Below are 23,752 nucleotides of genomic sequence, written 5' to 3'. Positions count from 1 at the left end.
TCGGGCTACAGCTCCGCTATATTTTGTCATGACAGCTTGATAACAAATTTCTGTTAGTGAATTAGAAAGGTAGATTGATCTGCAATTTAGAAGGCTAAACTTTGAAGGGAAGGATTTTACAAAGACTACATGACAATCTTAAACCACTTTGACATTTTTAGCTTTCACTGGAAGTAGGCTATTACGTGTTAGTCTATACATCTCTCTTTGGAAAGGAAAGATACTTAAGATATGATAAACTGCTAATCAGGTGCCCATTCTCGAGTCAAATGTACCTTAAATACAGTTGAATTCAGGACAAATGCCAGTTCAGCTGTATTCTGTAGCAAGCTCTTGTATATCCTGTAAATGGACAGATTGATTGCACAATTCTCGCTAATTGTCTTAAAAATGGAGCAGAATTCACATCAGGTACTTTTCTACCTCCTGCTTTTATTAGTTCTGTAATCATAGTGGAATATTAAAGGCACCCAAGAGGGGACAAAAGAGCAGCAGCACAACACGACTAAAACATAATGAAAAAGTTTAACATTTTTCTAATGGCGAATATTCCACATTTAAATTGTCTAATTCCAGTAAAGATATTAAAAGGTAATTCCAAAGTTAAGATCTGTGCTAATCAGTTTTCCGTGTTACTAATGGGAGAGCGTCTGCTAAAAAAAAGGTCTTTCTTCTTTCCTTGCAGGCTAACAATTTTTTGATAACTGAGTCCAGTTTAACTTTAATAAAATCTTTTATCATTTTCAGGCTAGAGGATAAATGGATGAATGAAACTGGAGCCCATTCGCTTACATTCCCGCCCAGTACCTGCCTGGAACTGATCTTGCTGCTCTCCCTTAACAATTCCACTTTACCACATTCATTGCGTTTTATGAACAACTGGAAGGTAATTAAATCCTTATCATACTTTGAAATATAATATAGCAAAAATATTTTAACTTTGTCTGTAGTAGCTGTTACCAAATATATATAAATATATTTTCACTGTTCAAAATACATTTCTCATTTCTATCAATAACCGTCAAGAAACTGCAGTATTTGATCATAGCTAGTAAACAATGTATGGAGTTGCAGTGTTGCACTTTGGAGACTTACATCTGGCCAATGCCGAAGCAGATATTAGCTGATCGGTGGCAGTGCCCGATATTGGACCCTCACCACTCTCATATTTAGGACCTATTGCATGGATAGGTCATCAATAATTTAGTGCCGGCCAACCCCTTTACCAGAATTCACAAACTGTTTTCTGACACCATTGATTATATGTACTTTAGGGTTTGTAGGAAAGCCAGGTAGGACTGGATTAAATCCTAGCACTGCAGGTCTTAATTAAATGTACCTGGCTAGCTTTGACTAGGAACCAGGAAATGGGTTCATCTTAAATAGTTACATAGGTTGAAAAAAACTTGCCGGTCCATCAAGTTTTTTTCACCCAATTATACATTTTGTCACTAAATTGTCTATATCCCACAATGCCATTTCTGCTGAGGAAAGCATACAGCCCTTTTTTTTAAAGCAGTTATAGTGTCTGCCAGTACTACCTCTTGTGGAAGGACATTCTTCAGTCTGACTGCTCTAACTGTGAAGAACCCTTTCCTATTTAGCTGATGGAATAGCCTTTCTTCCACACGTAGTGAGTGTTCCTAGTCCTTTGTAAGGTCTTTGTAAGGAAGAAGTCATGTGCCAGTCCTTTGTATCGACCACACATGTATTTATACATATAAATGAGCTCTCCTTTGAGACATCTTTTTTTGCTAAACAAGCCCAACTTTCCCAACCTCTCATCATATGAGAGGCCTTACATCCCTTGTATGAGGCAGTGACTGGGATCGTATACGAGGGACTTTATATATCCCCCAAAATGTGTACAGAGACCTATTAAACCCTTTGCAGTTCATTGCAGTCACATACACAGCCACGGCTGCTATGCAGGAATGAAGGTGAGCATTGACCTGGTCAGGCTATCTGGCTAAGGCAGATTAAGTAAAACCCGGCAGGGCCTTCATTTCTTGGAGGAGGCTACAGGAAGGCAGTGGGGCAGCCTCCTCCCTCCAACCTGGGTTTTCCAGTAGCTCTTGCCACAGGTCCTTTAAAAACCCTGCATTAAGGGTTAGTGTTGTTCAGTGTTGGCACCTGCTAGGAGCATAGCAGGAAAGCTCGGCGGGCCTGTGTGTAGCTGAACCCACGCCTGGAAAGGCTCTGCACCTGTCAGGATCTGAGCGGCCCGGCGCGGCCGTTGCCCCCGGCAACCGTTATTTATGGACTTGTGTAACCCAGCTGCGAACCGGAGGACTTTCTATTTTACCTGTGAGTTTGCTGAATAAAAGCTGCTTATGTTGGACTTGTTTGAGTCACTGCCTCAGTTACTGCACGGTGTGAACACCGCCGCCTTACACTTGTAATAATGTAGTTGCCCACCTTTGAACTGACTCTAACTTCCAAATATACTTTTTAAAATTTGGAGCCCAAAACTGAATCCCATATTGTAGATTGTGGCATTACAAGTGATTTACTTGCACTGGGTTAAATCCTAGCACTGCAGGTCTTAATTAAATGCACCTGGCTAGCTTTAACTAAAAACAGGAAATGGGTTCACATTGGTTTAGTCTGCTGGATGTTGGGTAGAGTAGAGTGGAATGTGTTGAAGCTGGTGAGTGACCAGCCAAAATATTAACTGTAGCTGGGAGAGAGGCAAGCCAGGGTCTTTCTCTGAATGGAGACTGCACAAATCAGCTAGGAAAGCTGAGCAGTCTGTGTTATGGAGCTGCAGAGTAACATGTGGAAGCTGCAGCCTGTCCAGTGTGAACAGTGCATGGAGTTGAACACTTTTGTTTGGTGCTGAAAGCTGCTGGAGCTCCGGATGAAGGGGATACTGAGACTCATAGAACTGTACCTCTTCTGTGTGTAAAGTTTACTCTGGGTGAAAGTACTGTAATCTGGTTGGGTGAGCCCGTACTGACATATGTAGGCCTGCTGAATGAACTGTTTAGTTGCTGTGATACCTTTGTGCCCAGAAGAGACTGTTTTGATTTTGAATCCATTGGAGTTTTATGAAAGCAATTAAACTGCACATGTTTGGACCAAACCACATTGCTTCTGTGACCGCTACATAATGCCTATCTGTGAGTGAATGGGACTGTACTGATGTAAAAGGATAGTGTACATAAAATGCCACTCATTAGCTCTATTGGCTAAATAATAGATCCTCTGTAAATTCCTAAAAGATTTTAATTTGGGAAAGAAATTCTTTGCTGCAGCAGAAAAACGAAGAAATAAAAATAAATGAAGAAATAAACCGTTCCCTTGCTTACCCTCCTTCACATACACTTTGTTTGCACAAGTCCTCTCTTAAAACAGAAACTCTGATTTACTCATGTATTGTCTGTTTAATGATAGGCCATTTTGTTATGATTGATTTGCTTTAATACCGTAGGATCCTATTTTAGAAAGGTCAGTGGAAAGTAAACTGTTATTTGGAAAGCTTGCTGCTTTTACAGGATCATATTTTCCATAAATCAAACTGAGTCCTCAGATTCCTTCTTGGTATATAGAACTTACTGTATATGCTATGCTTCCAAACACAACGTACACTTACTGTATTAGTAGAAGAATGACCTTTAGCGGAATCTATAGTGCCATAATATAAAGTTGTGTTCATTGCTCGGCCCTGCCTTCCAGTTTCATCAGTTAGTTGGCAAATTGCTGATAGATATACTTAAACTTTTTGTATTATAATAAATGATGTGGTTATTAGTACTAATATTGAATTAACTGTATTTGTCATATTGGAATTATTACAAATTTAACTGTTATTACAACACAACACACAACAAAAAATATAATGTACATATGCTTGTGAATGTTCTTCTGCAAGGTACTTTTCTGTTAGAACGGGATGCTAACGCTCTCATCTTTGCAGCTATGCCAGTTAGGGCACTGTCTGTAATAAGAGAGACTAGTTGTGTATGGAGTTGTATTGGTAATGTCAGTAAGACTCAAAAGAGAAGAAAATTATTTTGCTGGTGCCACCTATTGGAGGTATACAAGTCTTGCAACATGCCCAGTCAAATTGGACAAGTTAGACATCAACTTATCGGCTAGGTACTCCCAGTGAGTGGTACTAGCAAGATAGTTTTCCTACCTTTTTCCGATCAAGTGGAAGTTATTATATATTTTTTCGATAGTAGAACCTCAGTGTTATTTGCTACATCTAATAACCCCTTAAAACAATATTATGTACATGTATGTAATTGCACGGGTGGTTGCGTGTGGTAGAGGGACCAGTAGTTGAGCTCTCTCCACACGCAGCAGATACCGGCTATATTAAACTACCGGCATCTGTCTCTAGATGAGCCTCGGTCACAGTTGTTAACCATATAGACGCTGCTGTTAATACCTGATAGCAGCTTTTAAATGGAACGTGCATCGCTGCTCGCGAGTGCTGACTCACATCAGTGCCCCCTGATGCGATTGTGCTTTGCCAATGGGTTACCATAACAGCCAGGTGCCCTGTTGCTATATTAACTCCTTAGTGACTAATTTTGATCATAATGACCAGGCCAAATTTTTTGAAATTTTTGAAATCTGACCACTATCCCTTTATGAGTTAATAACTCTGGAACGCTTCAACAGATCCCACTGATTCCGATTCTTTTTTTTTCGTGACATATTGTACCTCATGACTTAAAATTTGTTTGATATGACTTGCGTTTATATGTGAAAATATCGCAATTTTGGTGAACATTTTGAAAAAAAATCACCATTTTCAAACTTTCCAATCTTTATATCCTTAAATTAATTAGTCATGCTGTTCAAAATAATTAATAAATAACATTTCCCGTATGTCTACTTTACATCTGCACCATTTTTAAAACCTCCTTTTATTTTGTGAAAAGTTTAGCAGCAATTTTTCGTTTATTCAACAAATTTCCAAAATCTGTTTCTTTAGGAACCTATTCAGATGTCAATGGACCTTGAGAGGCCTATATATTGGAAACTCCCCAAAAGTAATACCATTTAAAAAAAAACGCACCCCTCAAATAGTTCAAAACTGTAGTCAGGAAATTTTTAACCCTTCACTTGCTGCACAGGAATTAATGCAAAGTATAATGAAAAATAAAAATTTAATTTTACCTCTAAAATGTTGCTTTAGCCATAATTTTTTCACTTTTGCAAAAGGTAAAAGCAAAAAAGTGGACCCCACATGTAGTCAAAAAGTTCTGTTTGGACAAATGACAGGGCTCGAAAGGGAAGGAGCGTTATTTGAATTTTGGAACACAAATTGGCAGAAATAGATTGCAGGCACCATGTCACATTTGCAGAGCCCCTAAGGTGCTTAAACAGCAGAACCTCCCCACCAATGACCCCAAACTACACCCCTCAAGGATTTTATCCAGGGGTATTGGGAGGATTTTCAAAGCAAAGGTACGACCCAGAATTTGGTAACATTAGGTCATCATATTGAATAAGTTGTCATTAGTCTTGAGCGCAAGTGCTCTCTCCTTGAGTTTGCATCGGGTACTCGGGTATGCATCATGTAACACGGGTGCTCAAGTGACATGCTCGAGTCCCCACCCGCATGTTTCTGTGGCTGTTAGACACCCCCCAAAAAAAAACATGTGTGGATTGCTCGTGTATGGCAGGCCATTCCCTCATGTTTTGTGGCTGTCTAACAGCTGCAAAACATGCGGGGTGGGGACTCGAGCATGTCACTCGAGCACCTGCGATACTCTGTGCATACCCGAGCACCCGATGCAAACTTGAATAGTGAGCACTTGACGATATGATGACTAGTGTTGAGCGCGTCATCTTTTTTTTTTAACTCTTAAAAAACCCTAAGCCCAACCCTAACCACAAAGAATGAAAGAAAGAAAAATTATCAAATAAAAGAAAATTAATCTAAGTGCATACTCAGGGATGATTTGTTAATTATTGGGGTTTTGATCACTGTGATAGGGTCTATCACAGTGATCAAAAGTCAGGAACCAATAGGAAAATTCCCTGCTGTTGCCGGGTGCCGGCCGGCAGATCTCGGCGGGTACACTGCTCATGCGACCACCATTTTTTTCATGAGGTGGAGGCAGAGGGCCGGGGGACGGAGCAGGAGGGCCCGGGGGATGGCGGAAGTACTGAAGGGGGCTTGGAGACATCATTCTCTCTTCTCTGACATGTTATTTCCTGTCAGAAGAGAGAGAAATGATTTTTATAGCGGGCACACTATTGTTTTACATGATTGCAGTTATTCTTTGAATAGTGGCGATCACATGATTGGGGTTCGGAAAAAACGTCCCTGATTGTGTTCTCTAGGGTCTCAGCTACGCCTGGGGATTTTCATACTCTGGGGGGCGCTATAGACATATTCCTGTTAAAACTGCGATGAGGAAATAAGGACCCTTAGCAGCTGCCATTTTAATGTGTATTGGCGGTCGTTAAGGGGTTAAATAGCCAGCATCTGTATCTAGATGAGCTTTTGTTGACTGTTAACTATTTAAATGCTGCTGTTAATCCCTGAGAGTGGCCTTTAAATGGAATGTGCATCACTACTCACAAGTCATTGCCATCTTGTATGAACATCAAAGGAGACTGCGATTTTCACTATATATTGCAATGCTGTGGTATTGCCATATATAGCATAAGGGGTTGGCTTGATCGCAGGTTCATGTCCCCAACAGGGGCTAAAAAATAGAGTTAAAAAAAAGGTTTAAAGAATACGAACAAATATAAAAGTTCAAATACCATAGTTTTTGCCTATTAAAAATAAAATACATCTGTAAAGTTTGTAAAAGTCCGATTTATCAAAATCGCTAGAATTGCAGTTTTCGGTCACTTCCCCTCCCTAAAAAAAAAAAAATGCAATAAAAGCAGATCAAAGTGTCTTATGGAGGCAAAAATGATATTGATAAAACTGTCATCTAGCCACACAAAAAGAAAGTCCTCACACAGCTTCACAGACAGAAAAAGAAACATTTTACGGGTCGTGGAAAATGGTGAGAGAAAACAATGATTTTTTTTTCTCCATTTAAATGACAAAACAAGAAATCTATAAAATTTGAGATCGTACCGATGTGGAGAATCAGGATTCCCAGTAATTTTGAGCACAATATGCATGCCGTAAAAAAAAATACATGGCGGAATTAAAAAAATGTTCCCCTCACTTAGAATTTTTTCCCCATTTTACCGTATATTGAATGTTCAAATGAGTTGCATCATTCAGAGCTACTAGTTCCACAAAAAGCAAGCGCTCATAAGAAAAAAACGTTAATGCTGCTGGAAACTAAAGCGTAAAAAGGAAAATTGGCTGCAGAGCGAAAAGGTTAATATATCATTAACTTTTCATTGTAAAGTTTACAGCGTTGAGCATTTTCCATGTAAATCTTATATATATAGTATTAACTTAATCTAGCAGTGTGCATGCAGGCTCTGGCTATGTTAGCTCTGTTAGTATATGTGTGGTGACTGTTACATAGCAGCATCTAATCAATATTTAAGATGCAATGAAACATTTATAAGCTTCTAAGCCAGCCTAATAGCCACAATTCATTCCAGCTCCTTTACCTACAGGTGGCATGCAAGTACTACCTGTGGATCCTCTGCTTCTTTCCCATATTTATATATTCTGTATGTTTTATAGACAGATCAGGATTGCCTGACTATAATTTAAAAAAGCAACATGTAATTGCCGAAAAGCAGGCTTAGGCCACGTTCACACATTCAGTATTTGGTGAGTATTTTACATCAGTATTTGTAAGTCAAAACCAGGAGTGGGTGATAAATACAGAAGTGGTGACGTGTGTCTATTATACTTTTCCTCTGATTGTTCCACTCCTGGTTTTGGCTTATAAATACTGATGTAAAATACTGACCAAATACTGATAGTGTGAATATGACCTTAGTTGAATTATATAAGAGGTCGTCATTATTTCTTTCATCTATCCATACATTGTGGAATCCAACACTTTCACAGATTAATTTATTTTCTCTGTTGAGAAAAAAACAAACATTTGCTTTTCTTTTTAAAGGGAATTTGTCAACAAGATTTTGGTATGTAATCTGAAGACAGCATGCTGTAGGGGTTAAAATACAGATTTCAGTGATGCCTCTCCTATCTGAGGATTTGTTTGCTTACAATGATTGTTTTAGCACCAGGAGTTTATCCTTAGGCTATGTGCCCAAGATGCCGAAATGCTCCGGATTTTTTCCTGAGCGTTTCTGCATCTCCCCTGGCAGAAAAAACGAATGCGGATTGTACATGCGGATTGTACATGCGGATTGTACATGCGTTTTCCTGCCAGGGACATGCGGAAGTGAAGCGTTATTCACTGACATTCCGCATGTGGATTGACAAGCGCTTTCCAAGCGATTTTAGCATCACTTGGAAAGTGCTTGTGACAACTAGGTCATACTATATAAATCCATGCAACCGGCATGGATTTATATAGTGTGACCCGAGAGAGTGGTTAAAATAAAAAAATAAATGTATACTTACCCTCCGATGGCCCCCGGTATCCTGCTTTACACTCCGTTCTCCCTTGCCGACAGCGGTGGATTGAAAGACCTGCCGTTTTCAGCGTCGCGTGACCCGTCACATGACTCTGATGTCAACGCAGGTCCTTCAATCCACTGCAAAGTGCCGGGAAGCAAGGAGGAGCGCACTGCGGGCCGCCAGAAGGTAAATATACATTTATTTTTTATTTTATTCTTGTTTTACAGATTTTTTAATGGTATCTGGGTGTGGATGAGACTCTCCTCTCCTCTAGACCTGGGTACCATCCGCACATTAGAACGTATGGAATGTGCATCTACATATACAGTGATGCGTAATCCATGCGGTCTAATGCAAGTCAATGGCGGCGAAGACGCAGCACTTCCGCAAAATAATTGGTAGTGCTGCGTTTTTTCCGCAATGATAATCCGCAGCGGAAATGTCCGCAGCATGTGCACAGCATATGCGGATTATCATTGGGGAACATTGCTGCCCTTCTACCATGCGTTTTTAATGCGTTTCCACAGCTGCAAAAACGCTGCAGAAACGCATTAAAAACGCATCGTGGGCACACAGCCTCACTGTGACTAGCTGGTCCCAGTGTCTCCTGGTCCGACATACCCCCCTCCTGTGATAGGCAGCTCACTGTCTATGGACATTGTATATACAGAGCCTGGTGTGGGTGGGGTTAGCTTTCTCAGCTCTGCTTCATGTTAAATCGAAATGCTCTGATAGTGTCAGAACGGCTGCACCCAGTAATCTAAGTGATTCTTCGTTGGATTCAGCTTCTCTTTGCCCACATCAGGCTGATTTCAGATAGCGTAGCAGAAACCTACTGACAGATTCCCTTTTAAGTACACTTCTTTAGAATCAACTATTAGATCGATTATTAAAAGCAATTGGCACATGCTGGAAAGTGATTGAACTTTATCAGAGGCGGCATGTAGAAAACCAATTATTTCTTTTAGAAGATTTAAAAACATAAAGTATGTGGTTACGTGGTTAGACAAAAAAGTCCCCAAAGGGAATTTTATATACAGTGCTGGCCAAAAGTTTTGGCACCCCTGCAATTCTGTCAGATAATACTCAGTTTCTTCCTGAAAATGATTGCAATCACAAATTCTTTGGTATTATTCTCTTCATTTAATTTGTCTTCAATGAAAAAAAACACAAAAAGAATTGTTCTAAAGCCAAATTGGATATAATTCCACACCAAACCTAAAAAGGGGGTGGACAAAAGTATTGGCACCCTTTGAAAAATCATGTGATGCTTCTCTAATTCGTGTAATTAACAGCACCTGTAACTTACCTGTGGCACCTAACAGGTGTTGGCAATAACTAAATCACACTTGCAGCCAGTTAACATGGATTAAAGTTGACTCAACCTCTGTCCTGTGTCCTTGTGTGTACCACATTGAGCATGTTTGAAAAGAAAGAAGGCCAAAGAACTGTCTGAGGACTTGAGAAACCAAATTGTGAGGAAGCATGAGCAATCTCAAGGCTACAAGTCCATCTCCAAAGACCTGAATGTTCCTGTGTCTTCCGTGCGCAGTGTCATCAAGAAGTTTAAAGCCCATGGCACTGTGGCTAACCTCCCTAGATGTGGACGGAAAAGAAAAATTGACGAGAGATTTCAACGCAAGATTGTGCGGATGGTGGATAAAGAACCTCGACTAACATCCAAACAAGTTCAAGCTGCCCTGCAGTCCGAGGGTACAACAGTGTCAACTCGTACTATCCGTCGACGTCTGAATGAAAAGGGACTGTATGGTAGGATACCCAGGAAGACCCCACTTCTTACCCCGAGACATAAAAAAGCCAGGCTGGAGTTTGCCAAAGCTTACCTGAGAAAGCCTAAAATGTTTTGGAAGAATGTTCTCTGGTCATATGAGACAAAAGTAGAGCTTTTTGGGAAAAAGCATCAACATAGAGTGTACAGGAAAAAAAAAAAAGGCATTCAAAGAAACGAGCACGGTCCCTACAGTCAAACATGGCGGAGGTTCCCTGATGTTTTGGGGTTGCTTTGCTGCCTCTGGCACTGGACTGCTTGACCGTGTGCATGGCATTATGAAGTCTAAAGACTACCAACAAATTTTGCAGCATAATGTAGGGCCCAGTGTGAGAAAGCTGGGTCTCCCTCAGAGGTCATGGGTCTTCCAGCAGGACAATGACCCAAAACACACTTCAAAAAGCACTATAAAATGGTTTGAGAGAAAGCACTGGAGACTTCTTAGGTGGCCAGCAATGAGTCTAGACCTAAATCCCATAGAACACCTGTGGAGAGATCTCAAAATGGCAGTTTGGAGAAGGCACCCTTCAAATATCAGGGACCTGGAGCAGTTTGCCAAAGAAGAATGGTCTACAATTGCAGCAGAGCATTGTAAGAAACTCATTGATGGTTACCGGAAGCGGTTGTTCGCAGTTATTTTGGCTAAAGGTTGTGCAACCAAGTATTAGGCTGAGGGTGCCAATACTTTTGTCCGGCCCTTTTTTGGAGTTTTGTGTGAAATGATCAATGATTTGATTTTTGCTTCATTCTCTTTTGTGTTTTTTCCTTGCAAGCAAATTAAATGAAGAGAAAAAGACCAAAGAATTTGTGCTTGCAATCATTTTCAGGAAGAAACTGAGTATTATCTGACAGAATTGCAGGGGTGCCAATACTTTTGGCCACCACTGTATATGCTGTGTAATTATTGCTGTTTCCAATTTTTTTTGGGAGACTTTGTTGGATGAATCCATTTTTTACACACAGGTCATAGTTTGTGATGTTTGAAGTGATATGTGACTGCAAGCTCTTCTACATTGGTAAAATCATATGACTGATGTTCAAGCAACTTGGTGAAAGTGTTAAATCCCTCCAGACAGAAAATGGTTCTCCCTGGCTAATCCAACAATGCAGGGTTGTCTTTCTAGTGATCCACAGCGCATGCAGTTTAGGTTTCTACCATATACCAATACCATGTGGTGGCGGTGACAGATAGAGTTTATGTTTGAAGAAGGAAGCTTAGTTGATTTAACATGCTGTAGCATTCAGTCTGGAAGGTCTGAATGATCTTAATCCATTTCTCCGAAAATGATTTTTCTTGTCAGCACTTTAAAATATGTCTGTTTTAATTGTTTTTATGTTAATTGTGTTTAAGAATAAAGTTTTGAATATAAGGAGAATAGTGACATATTGTTATGGTTAGAGGAAGCGTGGTTCTCATGCGAAATGTTTGTTAGCCCAAATTTTCTCTACAATCCTTGCTTTTATGTCCAATGAAAAATAAAAGATTGAACTAATTTCTTACTTCTCAATTCTACTAATATGTGAACTATATTTATATGGTGAGCACCACCAAAGATACTGCAGACTGAGTTGATGTACCTACACGTTTGAAACTTATTACGTATGAACTAGAGCAGTACCATGCATTCTTTTTTTCTACATTACAAGTTAAAAAATAAATTTTCTTATCGTATATCGCTGTTAATGTACTATTAGAAAAAACGAGGCAAGTGGAATACACATTGGGAGATGGACGCGGCCACGCTGCTTTTCCTTCTAGGAAAGTTATTGAGCGCTTCCCAGTGAACTTATAGTATATATATGTAGCATCAGCATCTCTGCCTCCTGCCAGGCAAAGACGCCGTTCCCCTCACCGCTGCGGTCCAGGTCCGGCGTCTTCCCGCTCCCCTGCTGCTGTGCCACGCACCGTGCGCAGCTTCCCGGGCACTGTGCTTAGGGCACCCGCGCTCCCTCCCTCTTAAAGGGGCCGCGCGCGCCGTCCTATAGAGTCCCCGGCCTGAGGGCTTCCCCTATATAAATGGAGGTGCCTGTGCAAGGTTGTTGTTCCTTGTGCTAACACTTGCTCCAGCCCTCAGGTCCTGCCTGCCAGTCTGTCTGTAACCTGCTGTGCCCGCCAGCCAGCCTACCCGGAGCACCTGCCAGTTACCTGCCGTGCCCGCCAGCCAACCTACCCGGAGCACCTGTCTGGCTATCTGCCGAACCAGCCTGCTTATCTACCACCCGTCAGCCTTCCTGCCGTGCTCATCCGCTGTACCGACCAGCTCCTGTCATCTGACCCGTGGGAGTCACCTGCTCTCACACAAGGTGGGTCCCCGAGTGGCACCTGGTCCACCTGCCCAGTCCCTCCCTGGTTCACGGAGTCGAACCAGGGAGGCACTTAGAGTAGGCACTTAGTCACGCCCCTCTGGTCCCTCCTTGCACAGAGGTTCCACCACCCGGACCCGTAACAATATACACATCCGATTCCGACACATAGGTATGTATGTATACATTAGTATGGTCACAGTCAAGCTCTGCAATAACCAAAGACAAACTAGCTGCCACCACCAATCGTTTATTACTGGCCGTTTGGACACCTGTGGCTGGTAATATATGACCTTGTGAGGCTTCAGGGGTGCGGTTTATAAAGCAAGAAGAACGAAGCTGTTAAATTTTAGATATTTAATCCAACAATTAGACAGTTTTTAGAAAACTATACAAAAGATTTTACAAAAGGGACAAAACATAACAGTATATACAGTCACATAAAAATAAAGAGGATAAAAAAAATTAATAAACCTGTTGTCATAGAAATGGTGCAGATCTTGTGAAGTGAGTACTCTGATTAGGAAATGGTGCAGTTTTACAGCAAGGGTATCTCCCAGTACTGAACAATGGCTCTTAAGTCAGAAACCACTTTTACCAGGTACGAATCATTCCCCTTGTGACCTCAGATGAAGGGGGGAAATTAAATGAGGCTCAGGTACCAAAAATTAAAAGATTCACAATCTTAAGGAAATCTGCCCCCATGGAGGTCCCAGGCAGAAGATATTAATGTCATATTTCCTATACATGATTTTAACTTTCTATAGATACGAGATATGATAAAGAACTTTATCTATTTGGTCGATATTAATTCTGGGAAAATCCGCAGACCGCACAACAATGAAAGTACATGCGTTATGTTCGCCACTGCGCCACGATGATAAAAATATGTCTCCCTTATCTCTGGGACCTACACCTGTCACAAAAAAACAGTATTCATATCTGGTGCCTAGCTTCATCCCATCTCCTTGTAGTTTTTTGAAGCCAGGAAAGGTTTACTTACTCATTGAGCACAGCAAATATCACCATACAAGCCTGCTAATTACTCTCCCTACTGACCACTGCACAGGAGATGGCTATCTCACAGCGGGGGTCATAGAGCAAAGGGTTGTGATGGAGTGTTAGCTCTTTTTTCATTTACAATTTATGATGAAGCCATGCTTCTATTGATAATATGAGAGTGACACATCCTCTCTCGAGATGATTTAAAAGATTGGTCCTAATTTACCATTACATTTATAACACCCACACTTTCTATAATCTGTCCTGCTTGTTTGCAACTATAGACAGATCGGTCTTGACAACAGTCAGTGAACAGGAAGTAAACTACACTTTTGATAGCGACTATATTGACAATGTAATAAATAAAAATTGTGTGAAACAACATTTAAATGTAATGGATGTAGTCCACTTTGTAGAAGTTTGTTTTTCAGTCTTCTGTTGATGTTATACATTAATAAATCCAAGGGGATTAATATTTTTTATAGATACTAAATTCTGTTATGGGTATTTTACAAGGTTGACATATAATCCTTGATTTTTTTATATTATTTCCTTGTAATATATAAATTGTACAGTTACATGTCCTTTTAAATGTTCTAATCTACCGTATATTCCGGCGTATAAGACGACTTTTGAAGACTGAAAAATCTTCTGTCTAGTCTGGGGTCGTCTTATACGCCGGTAATGCTTTTGAACTTTCAGAAATTGACATGCGGGGATACTCTGGGGGTGTTAATAAGCTGCCGTGGCCGTATCCCTGCCATGTCGGAGTTAATATAAGGTGGAGGGAGTTAAAATACGGCGGCGGTAGGTCCAGACAGTCAGCGCTTCTGTGCTGAAACTGACACATCGCTGCGTATTCCCAGCTCCGGACACAGCGCAGGGCTTCTGTGCCGACAGCTTTCACTTGTCACAGAAGCGCTGCGCTGTGTCCGGAGCAGGGAAGTTCGCATCGCTTCTGTGACAATATATGAAAAGCCGGCAATTCAGCAGCGGCATAAGCCGACACCCGACAATTTAGAATAGAAAGAATAGAGCATCACACATAGATTAGATAGATAGAAACATGTCAGTCACATATATATGAAGTACAGTGACAGTGTTGCTTACTGTACTTGTCATTTAGTGTAAAGGATTTATTAAAACAAATATTAGTGTTTTCATGCACCGTCTCTTTAAAAAAGCCGGCCGGCAATTCAGCATCTGTACCCGACAATTTATAACAGAAAGATAGAGCATCACACATAGATTAGATAGATAGAAACATGTCAGTCACATATATAAGAAGTACAGTGACAGTGCTGGTTACTGTACTTGTCATCTAGTGTTAAAATAACGGATTTATTTAAAAAAAAATTGGCGTGGGGTTCCCCTTAATTTTAGTCTCTAGCGGAGGTTAAGCAGACAGCTGGGGCAGATGTTTGAAGCCTGGGAAGGGGGTAATACCCACGGAGCTTCCCAGGCTACTAATATCAGCCCCCAGCTGAATACTTAGCCTTTACTAGCTATTAAAATGGGGGACCCCCCCAAAAAAATGACGTGGGGTCCCCCCTAATTTAATAGCTAGCAAAGGCTAGGCAGACAGCTGGGGGCTGATATTAATAGCCCAGGAAGGGAGCCATGAATATTGGCCCCCTCCCAGGCTAGAAACACCAGCCGTCAGCCGCCCCAGAAATGGCGCATCCATAGGATGCGCCAATTCTGGCACTTAGCCTCGCTCTTCCACGCTGCCCTGGTGCGGTGGCAGGGGGTAATAGGGTTGGGGTTGATGTCAGCTTATAATGCCAGCTGACATCAAGCCCAGGTTAGTAATGGAGAGGCGTCTATAAGACACCCCCATTACTAACCCCATAGTCAAAGTTAAAAAAAACACAAACACCCAGAATAAAGTCCTTTAATTGAAATAAACACACAATTCTTTATTGTTCTAAATTAAACCATACTTACCATCACGCCCATTCCAGCTGAAGCCAACGATCTCCTGCAATAAAAGTAAAATAATAAAGCAACCTCATCCTTACCTCTCCGTGGTTCCCAGGACCGGTCCAGCTCTGCTACATTCACATGACAGGCTGGACCGCAGCAGAACGCTGCCATCCAGCCTGTCATCCCGCAGACACTGAGAAGCGCAGGCATGCTTGCGCTCCTCAGCGTCTCTCTGTGACGGCATCCAGATGAGCCGACAATGAACTCAGCTCACCTCCTGGACGTCCGTCACTGACAGCGTGGGAAACTTCTACTGCGCATGCGGGGAGCAGGAGAATTTTCCCACGCTGTCAGTGACGTGCATGAGGTGAGCCGAGTTCATTGGACATGATCTCGGCTCATCTGGATGCCGTCACAGTCAGACACTGAGGAGCACAAGCATGCCTGCGCTTCTCAGTGTCTGCCGCATGGCAAGCTGAACGGCAGCGTTCTGCTGCGGTCCAGCCTGTCATGTGAATGTAGCAGAGCTGGACCGGTCCTGGGAACCATGGAGAGGTAAGGATGAGGTTGCTTTATTATTTTACTTTTATTGCAGGAGATCGTTGGCTTCAGCTGGAATGGGTGTGATGGTAAGTATGGTTTAATTTAGAACATTAAAAAATTGTGTCTTTATTTCAATTAAAGGACTTTATTCTGGGTGTTTGTGTTTTTTTTAATTACTTTACTAGAAATTCATGGCGGTCATGTCTAATATTGGCGTGACCCCATGAATTTCGGGCTTAGGGCCAGCTGATAATGCCAAGCTGGCCTTAACCCCTTTATTACCCAGTGAGCCACCGCACCAGGGCCCTGGATGAGTTGGGTACAGCGCCAGAAGATGGCGCTTCTATGAACGCGCCATTTTCCGGGGTGGCTGCGGACTGCAATTTGCAGCGGGGGGGGGGCCAGAAAGCTTGGGCCTCCCTGCGCTGCAGATTCCAGCCCCCAGCTGCCTAGTTGTACCTGGCTGGACACAAAAATAGGGCGAAGCCCCACGTCTTTTTTTTTTAAATTATTTCATGAAATAATTAAAAAAAAAAAGGGCTTCCCTATATTGTTGTGTCCGGCCAGGTACAAATAGGCAGCTGGTGGTTGGGGGCAGCCCGTTCCTGCCTGCTGTACCTGGCTGGACACAAAAATATGGCGAAGCCCACGTCAACATTTTTGAGAAAAATTAATTACAAAATTAATAATAATTTAGGGACTGCATCTTTATTAACCCCTCAATTGTCATTTAGTGTTAAAATAAAGGATTTTTTAAAAAGAAAATTGGCGTGGGATCCACCATCATTATAGTCTCTAGCGGAGGTTAAGCAGACGGCTGGGGCAGATGTTTGAAGTCTGGGAAGGGGGTAATACCCACGGAGCTTCCCAGGCTACTAATATCAGCCCCCAGCTGAATACCTAGCCTTTACTAGCTATTAGAATGGGGGACCCCCCCAAAAAATGACGTGGGGTCCCCCCTATTTTAATATGTTTATGAGTGACAGTTTTCCTGCTATATACCTGCATGTCATAAGAATTTAAATTAAAAAAAGGACCATGTTAAATTCAAATCTGTTTTTTTTTAATTTTTACCGGTGTTTGGTATGCGTTGGAAAAGGGGTAGTCTTATACGGTGAATATATCCTAAACTCTATATTTTAACAGGAAAGTAGGGGGGTCGTCTTATACACCAGGTCGTCTTATACGCCGGAATATACGGTAATTATGCTACTATATATAGTCGGATGGTATTTATACAAAGATTTGCTTGCTCAGCTCTCGTATTCTTGCATATATTTTATGACTTGTTACATGGTATCACTGAGCTTTTCCGTCATTATAGTACAGCTCAAGATGTGACCTGACACCAGTGTCCCTTTTCTGCTAACTGCACAAAATCACTTAGTGTAAGAAATACTTTAAACTGACACATAATCTGAGTTCTATTTTGTTAACCTCCTCTCTCCGAGCCTGACTTGCTCGTACACAGAATTTCTGCTGGGTATTGGATTCTCATGATGATGTATGGCCTGTTTAGATGTTGAATACGAGAACATTTCCATGTGATCACTTCTGTTATTACTGAAATGTCACACTTTCTGGTTTAATACTAGCTATTGACTGGTAAGGTCATAGGGCTAAGTTATGCTTTTTTTGTATTGAATATATTAAAGAGAAAACATGCTAACATTCTAGAGAAATGTGACATGGTGTTCTGCATTTAACACCTAAAGTTTCAATATGCTTTAAACATTTATTCACATTTATTATTTCAGGATTGTTTTAGAAGATGTTACCTGAAAACCTCCACACAAGCCCCAGCAACAGCAGTAGTAGTATATACACCGATCAGCTATAACAAAAATAACATAGATTATCTCATGACTACGGCACATCTCAAGAGATGGGATATATTAGTTGACCTGGTGGAAGCAGGACAAAAAGGCAGGTTAGGCATCTTACAAGAGCCAAATTGTGATGACCATACAACTGGATTAGAGAATGTCCAAAATCGCAGGTCTTGTGGCAAGGGCATACATAGAAATCACGAGGGCCCATAGTAAAAGTTGTAATTGGCCCCTGCCTTTCCCCCTCTCCACCACTGTCCACAAAAAAAATGAAATGTTTGTCAGAGTAGTCATATCTCACAATTTTTATAAATCAGGAGAGGGACATTTATTATGGCACTCACACAGTAGCTGATGGCTCTCTGATCCACCATTCTAAACCTGAAGGACACAATAACCATGGAAATTGTGAAGATGGGCGTGGGTTGATGGAGGGCCCGGTGCCACCTCCACTGACTCACAGGCTTCATAGCGGCCATGTAGTTTGCCACTATGGACAGTATGTCGCTGTCTTGTGAGGTGTATTTTAGTATATAGTGGTTAGTATAATTAAAGGAAGGACAACTGACATCATTGATGCACTTGTGGACCAAAAGCTTGTCTGACTAGTCTGATCTCATACTAACAAAAGTTAGTACTACAGTAGTTCTTCTGTGGGGTTAAACCAGGAAGGCTAATTGTGAGATGAAGTGAATGCCTTCTATAATTTGGAAAACAAATCTGTCAGAGCGCACAGTACATTACTGTAAATGGTGCTGTGTAGCTGCCAACTGTTTGGAGTGCCCATGCTGAATTCTATCAACGCCAAAAGCTCATACAGTGAGCAAGGGTGCATACAGAGGGGACCATGGAGCAACTGACAAAGATGCTCTTGACTAATAAAATAGAGTATTATTTTACCTCATGCGTGGAATTGTTTATATGGGGAAGAGTTGCCACAAGGATTCACTGTGGGTAACAGTCAAGTCAGCGAAGGCAATATGATGTTCTGCAGGAAACCTTGGTTCCTGGCATTTAGGTTGATGTTCCTTTGGCACATACCATATGCCTAAATATTTTTTCAGACAAAGTACACTTCTTTATGGAAACAATACTTCCCTAATAGCTATAGCCTCTTTCAGCGGGATATTTCACCTTGCCACACTACAAAAACTGTTCATGAATAGTTTAAAGAACATGGCCTTCAAAGTCCCCAAATCTCTTGTTACTCAAGCATTAGGGCATGTAGTACTTGTTTTAGGTTGAGATCTGTGGAAATTGGGAGACCACGTCAAAACCTTGACCTTTTTGTCATGTTTCTTAAAATATTCATGGACAATTTTTGCAGGGGGGCATTATCTTTCTTAAGGCGGACATTGCCATTGGTCTGCAAAACTGTTTAGGTGAATCCTGGCAACATCTCTCTCCCTTGTAAGCAATGCACTTGCACCTGGCAGTTCTGTTTTCTCATACAAGATCACCTTCTCCCATTGCTTGATGCTCGAGTTTTCATACTCAAATGACCATTATAGGTGTCATCATGAGCACTCTGTGAACGTTTTGCAGCTCCTCAGGAAGCTGCAATACACTATGCGTTCTGACATCTTTCTATCATAGTCTCATGGCGTCATTACCATTTTAGCTATTTATACTGTTGTAGTTCTTCAGGCTGTCATTTTTGTCCCAATTTCCTCTCGCATCCAAGAGCCTTATGAATCCATGACCCAGTCTCTAATTTACTGGTTGTCTTTCCTTGCACCAATTTTGGTTGGCAGTAACCACTGTATATCAAGATCACTCCACGATATTTTTTGTTTTGGAGATGTCCTGACCCCGTAATCTCACCATCATAATTTGACACTTGTTAAAGTCGCTCACATGCTCATGATTGCTTATTTTTCAACAAATCAACTTAGGTTTGTTATTTTAGGTATGAATATCTTCTTCTGATGTACTTCTGTAAACCATTTTCAGGATGCATCCTCAGGGAACTTCTGTAAACCATTTTCAGGATGCATCCTCAGGGAACCTAGAAAATATCTAAAATATAGGTTATTTGCCAAAAATTTTAAAGCAATTGGGTTGATTTTTGTGGAGTAAGTAACCAAGTTCTTGAGATCTACAGACATCTTCTGTTTGAGAGCTTAAGTGCATAAACAGTGCATTATAAACAGGCAAGTTAGTGGATCCGACAGTAATAATTCCAACTGGCTGGTCCAATTTCAGTGTAATGCTTAAACTACTCTAAGTAGGGTAAAAATATGCAGCTAATATTGTTACATGCTGAATTTTGTGTCAATTAGTTCACTGATGGTAACTTCCCTTGCTCAGGCAACTAGTGGCTTGTCTCCTACAGTCATACTAAGACTTGTCAGATGTGTCACAGTAACACTGCAAAATGTAAGCAGGAATTGGAAAGATGTTACAAAGAACATTTTGACTGTAGATTTGGAATGGAAAGCCGTATATACATGTCTGTCTGTATTTTCCAGAACTGATGGAAAATTTTGGTGCAATATGTACTACTAGGGAACATATTCTTGATCATATTTTTCTGCTACTATGAATCATAGTTGCATTTTTCATCCAGAACATATCAAGAAAAAATAGAACAAAATCTATTTAATGCCGGGATTTTAGATATATAGGTCTTGCAGGTTTTAAAGGGTTAAAGAAAGTACCTTTGCTGTACTCTTAGTTCTCAGAAAGGGAGTATGACCTTTCTCTATCAGATTCCGAGATCTTGGTCCCTAGAAAAGTTACTGACTCATAACTGTAAAAGGCAGCCTCAATCCCCTGATGAAGCCAGTTATGGCGAAACTTGTTGGGGAGGCAGCTGGTTAATTTTATAAGAAATGTTTGTTAGTTGGTTCATACTATCTAATAAGGTGTTGGTTCGTGGCCACACCATATTCTGAGTTGCTTTGCGAATCAAATATTAATCATAGCAGAACAATGTTGGTCAGTAGATCAGTATGCTGATGTATGACTAGATTAATAATCGCCTTACTGATATTGGCTGAGGGATTATATAAAAGGGGCGCAATACCAAATATTGACCTCTGAATGGTAGTCACTGATTGAGGGATAGCCCAAACTATTGAAAGGGAATATAGAGTTAAATTCCTACGAGATATTACTGATAGGGGATATAGATTCAAATCCCCGTGAGACATTTGTCCATTAGGATCTATCCCTCATCAATTATACCACTGTTTTTTCTGACTCTGATACTCCCATCATTTATTGATATCGCTACAATTATCTAAGAGTCCAACTCAGTATTTGGAATATTATCCTAGGAAGGACCAACACAAACTTGTGTTTTTAAATATCGCAAATTAGTTAATAAGTGATAACTAATAAAGATTATATTTTAATTCTCACAGAATCTTTAGTTAGGGCTTATTTGCCTCACGGCAATTTGTCTTTAAAGAATTAATACCCTACGCTGATTCTTACGAACATTCTTGGTTTAAGAAAAAAAAAATAGCACTCGTATGGGAAAAACTGATGTCTGAATGAGCCCCAACATATTTTACTATATTGTATATTATGCGTATACAGTAGTGTTCAAAATAATAGCAGTGTGTTCAAAAACACGAGTTAAGCACAAAATCTTTATAATAGTTTTTATTTCCATGCATTGGGAACATTGCGCACTGTTTTCTAATTCAAAACATGAAGAGAAATGTATATAACTTTTAACTACTTGACAGAAAATAACAAAAAATGAACATTGGGCTGTTCTAAAAAATAGCAGTGTCTGCATTTGTCTTTACAAACTCACAATATGTACTCTTTTTTTTTTTTTTGAGGATTTAGCATTCCTGTGAATCACTAACCTAATATTTAGTTGTATACCCACAGATTTTTAGAACTGCTTCATATCTATGTTGCATAGAGTCAACCAATTTCTGGCATCTGTCAACTGTTATTCCAGTTAGCCCAGGATGGTGTGACTACATCCCACAATTTTTTGGCATTTGTTGGTTTTGCCTCAGAAACGGCATTTTTGATGTCACCCCACAAGTGTTCTATTGGATTAAAGTCCGGGGTTTGGGCTGGCCACTCCAGAACCTCAATTTTGTTGGACTGGAACCAAGATTTTGCTAGTTTACTGGTATGTTTAGGGTCGTTGTCTTGTTGAAACACCCATTTCAAGGGCATATCCTCTTAAACGTAAGGCAACATGACCTCTTCAAGTATTTTAATATATGCAAACTGGTCCATGATCCCTGGTATGCGGTAAATAGGTCCAGCACTATAGTAAGAGAAACATGCCCATATAATGATGCTTGCACCACCATGCTTCACTGTCTTCAGAGTGTACTGTGGCTTGAATGCAGAGTTTGGGGGTCATCTGACGAACTGCCTGCAGCCTTTGGACCCAAAAAGAACAGTTTTACTTTCATGAGTCCACAAAATGTTTTCCATTTTTCTTTAGGCCAGTTTATGTGTTCTTTGGCAAATTGTATCCGCTTCAGTACATGTCTTTTTTTTTAACAATGGGACTTTGCAGGGACTTCTTGCTAAGAGATTAGCTTCACACAAGCATCTTCTAACTGTCACAGTACTCACAGGTATCTTGAGACTGTCTGTGATCATCCTGGAGCTGATCATTGGCTGAGCCTTTGCCATTCTGGCTATTCTTCGATCAATTTGAATGGTAGTATTCCATTTTCCTCCACGTCTCTCTGGTTTTGCCTTCCATTTTAAAGCATTGGAGATCAGCTGAACAGCTCATCATTGTCTGCACTTCTTTATAAGTTTTACCCTCTATAATCAACTTTTTAATCAAAGTACCCTGTTCTTTTGAACAATGTCTCGAACGACCAATATTTCAGGCTTTCAAGGAGAAATGCATGTACAACATGTGCTGGCTTCACCCTTAAATAAGGTCCACCTGATTCACACCTGTTTCATCACAGAATGATTGACCTCACTAATTGAACTCCACACTGCTATTATTTTGAACACACACCCTTACAATTAATTGTTCAAATACACAGACTCAAGAACATGCAGATCATGAATGCTGAGTCTGTTAGTTTTCTTAGAATCTACTGCACCAACTGGTAAATTATTTGGCATGTGGTAATATAATTTATACCAAAAACAGTGATTAATCTGGTTAGTCATATTGGACTGCTATTATTTTGAACACTACTTTATTAGTACAGACTAGGACCTGCATTGTGTCTCCGGTGGTCTTTATACCCCTTTGTCTCACTCTCAGGCCTTGCGCTGAACATAACGTAGCACATCAATTTTACTTTGATTGCTCATTTGAAAAATTAATCCTATTTGAGACATTAACTTTTAATCATTAACATTTCTTTTACAGCTGTTCTCCTTAAGCTGCAATATGTTTTCTAGTCTGCTGTACCTTGTACCAAATTTGATTTGAAATATATTTGAGTCTGCTGCAACAACTTGAATACAGTATAAAACACCGATTACAAGATCTTACATATTACAAGATATTTGCCAGTAACTGTGTTTTATAATGCCTGGTGATTATGTCTATAACCAGTTTAAGTGCAGATTGAGGGATATCTCGTGGAATTGTTTTAGCATATTTTATTTTAAGAATGAGAAAAAGAAAGAACAGGAAGAAAAAGGTAGATAAGGTGAGGAAAAAAAACTCAAAATTTCCCACTTAAATTCCCACATAATTGATTATGAACAGCTTGAATCCATTAAAATGAACCTGCACCAAGTTTTTCCCATATAAAGTAGGGCCGACACCTGAAAGCCCTCTATTACAGCATGCTAGAATGCAGTATATCTCCACTATGCAAGGCACAAAAAAGAGCTTTTATTATACTTACAGACGGCGCAGTCCGATCCGATAGGAGTCTCTGTTCTTGATCTGGTGTCTCTTCTCTTTTTGTG

At 40.5% G+C, this 23,752-nt stretch overlaps 1 protein-coding gene across 1 annotated transcript in view; it reads left to right on the top strand.

The window, feature by feature from the left end:
• Positions 1–23,752, top strand: part of UBE3D (ubiquitin protein ligase E3D) — a 224,313-nt gene that overhangs the window by 122,845 nt on the left and 77,716 nt on the right. The window contains exon 9 of the mRNA XM_073675630.1: positions 748–886. Coding sequence (XP_073531731.1) covers positions 748–886 — 139 coding nt within the window. The remainder of the gene's footprint in view (positions 1–747; positions 887–23,752) is intronic.

This window comes from Phyllobates terribilis, unplaced genomic scaffold, assembly GCF_046119375.1.
Source record: "Phyllobates terribilis strain yellow unplaced genomic scaffold, ASM4611937v1 Scaffold_3__8_contigs__length_932513732, whole genome shotgun sequence".
NCBI classification, from domain to species: domain Eukaryota; kingdom Metazoa; phylum Chordata; class Amphibia; order Anura; family Dendrobatidae; genus Phyllobates; species Phyllobates terribilis.
This window is presented reverse-complemented; position numbering and strand designations above follow the sequence as displayed.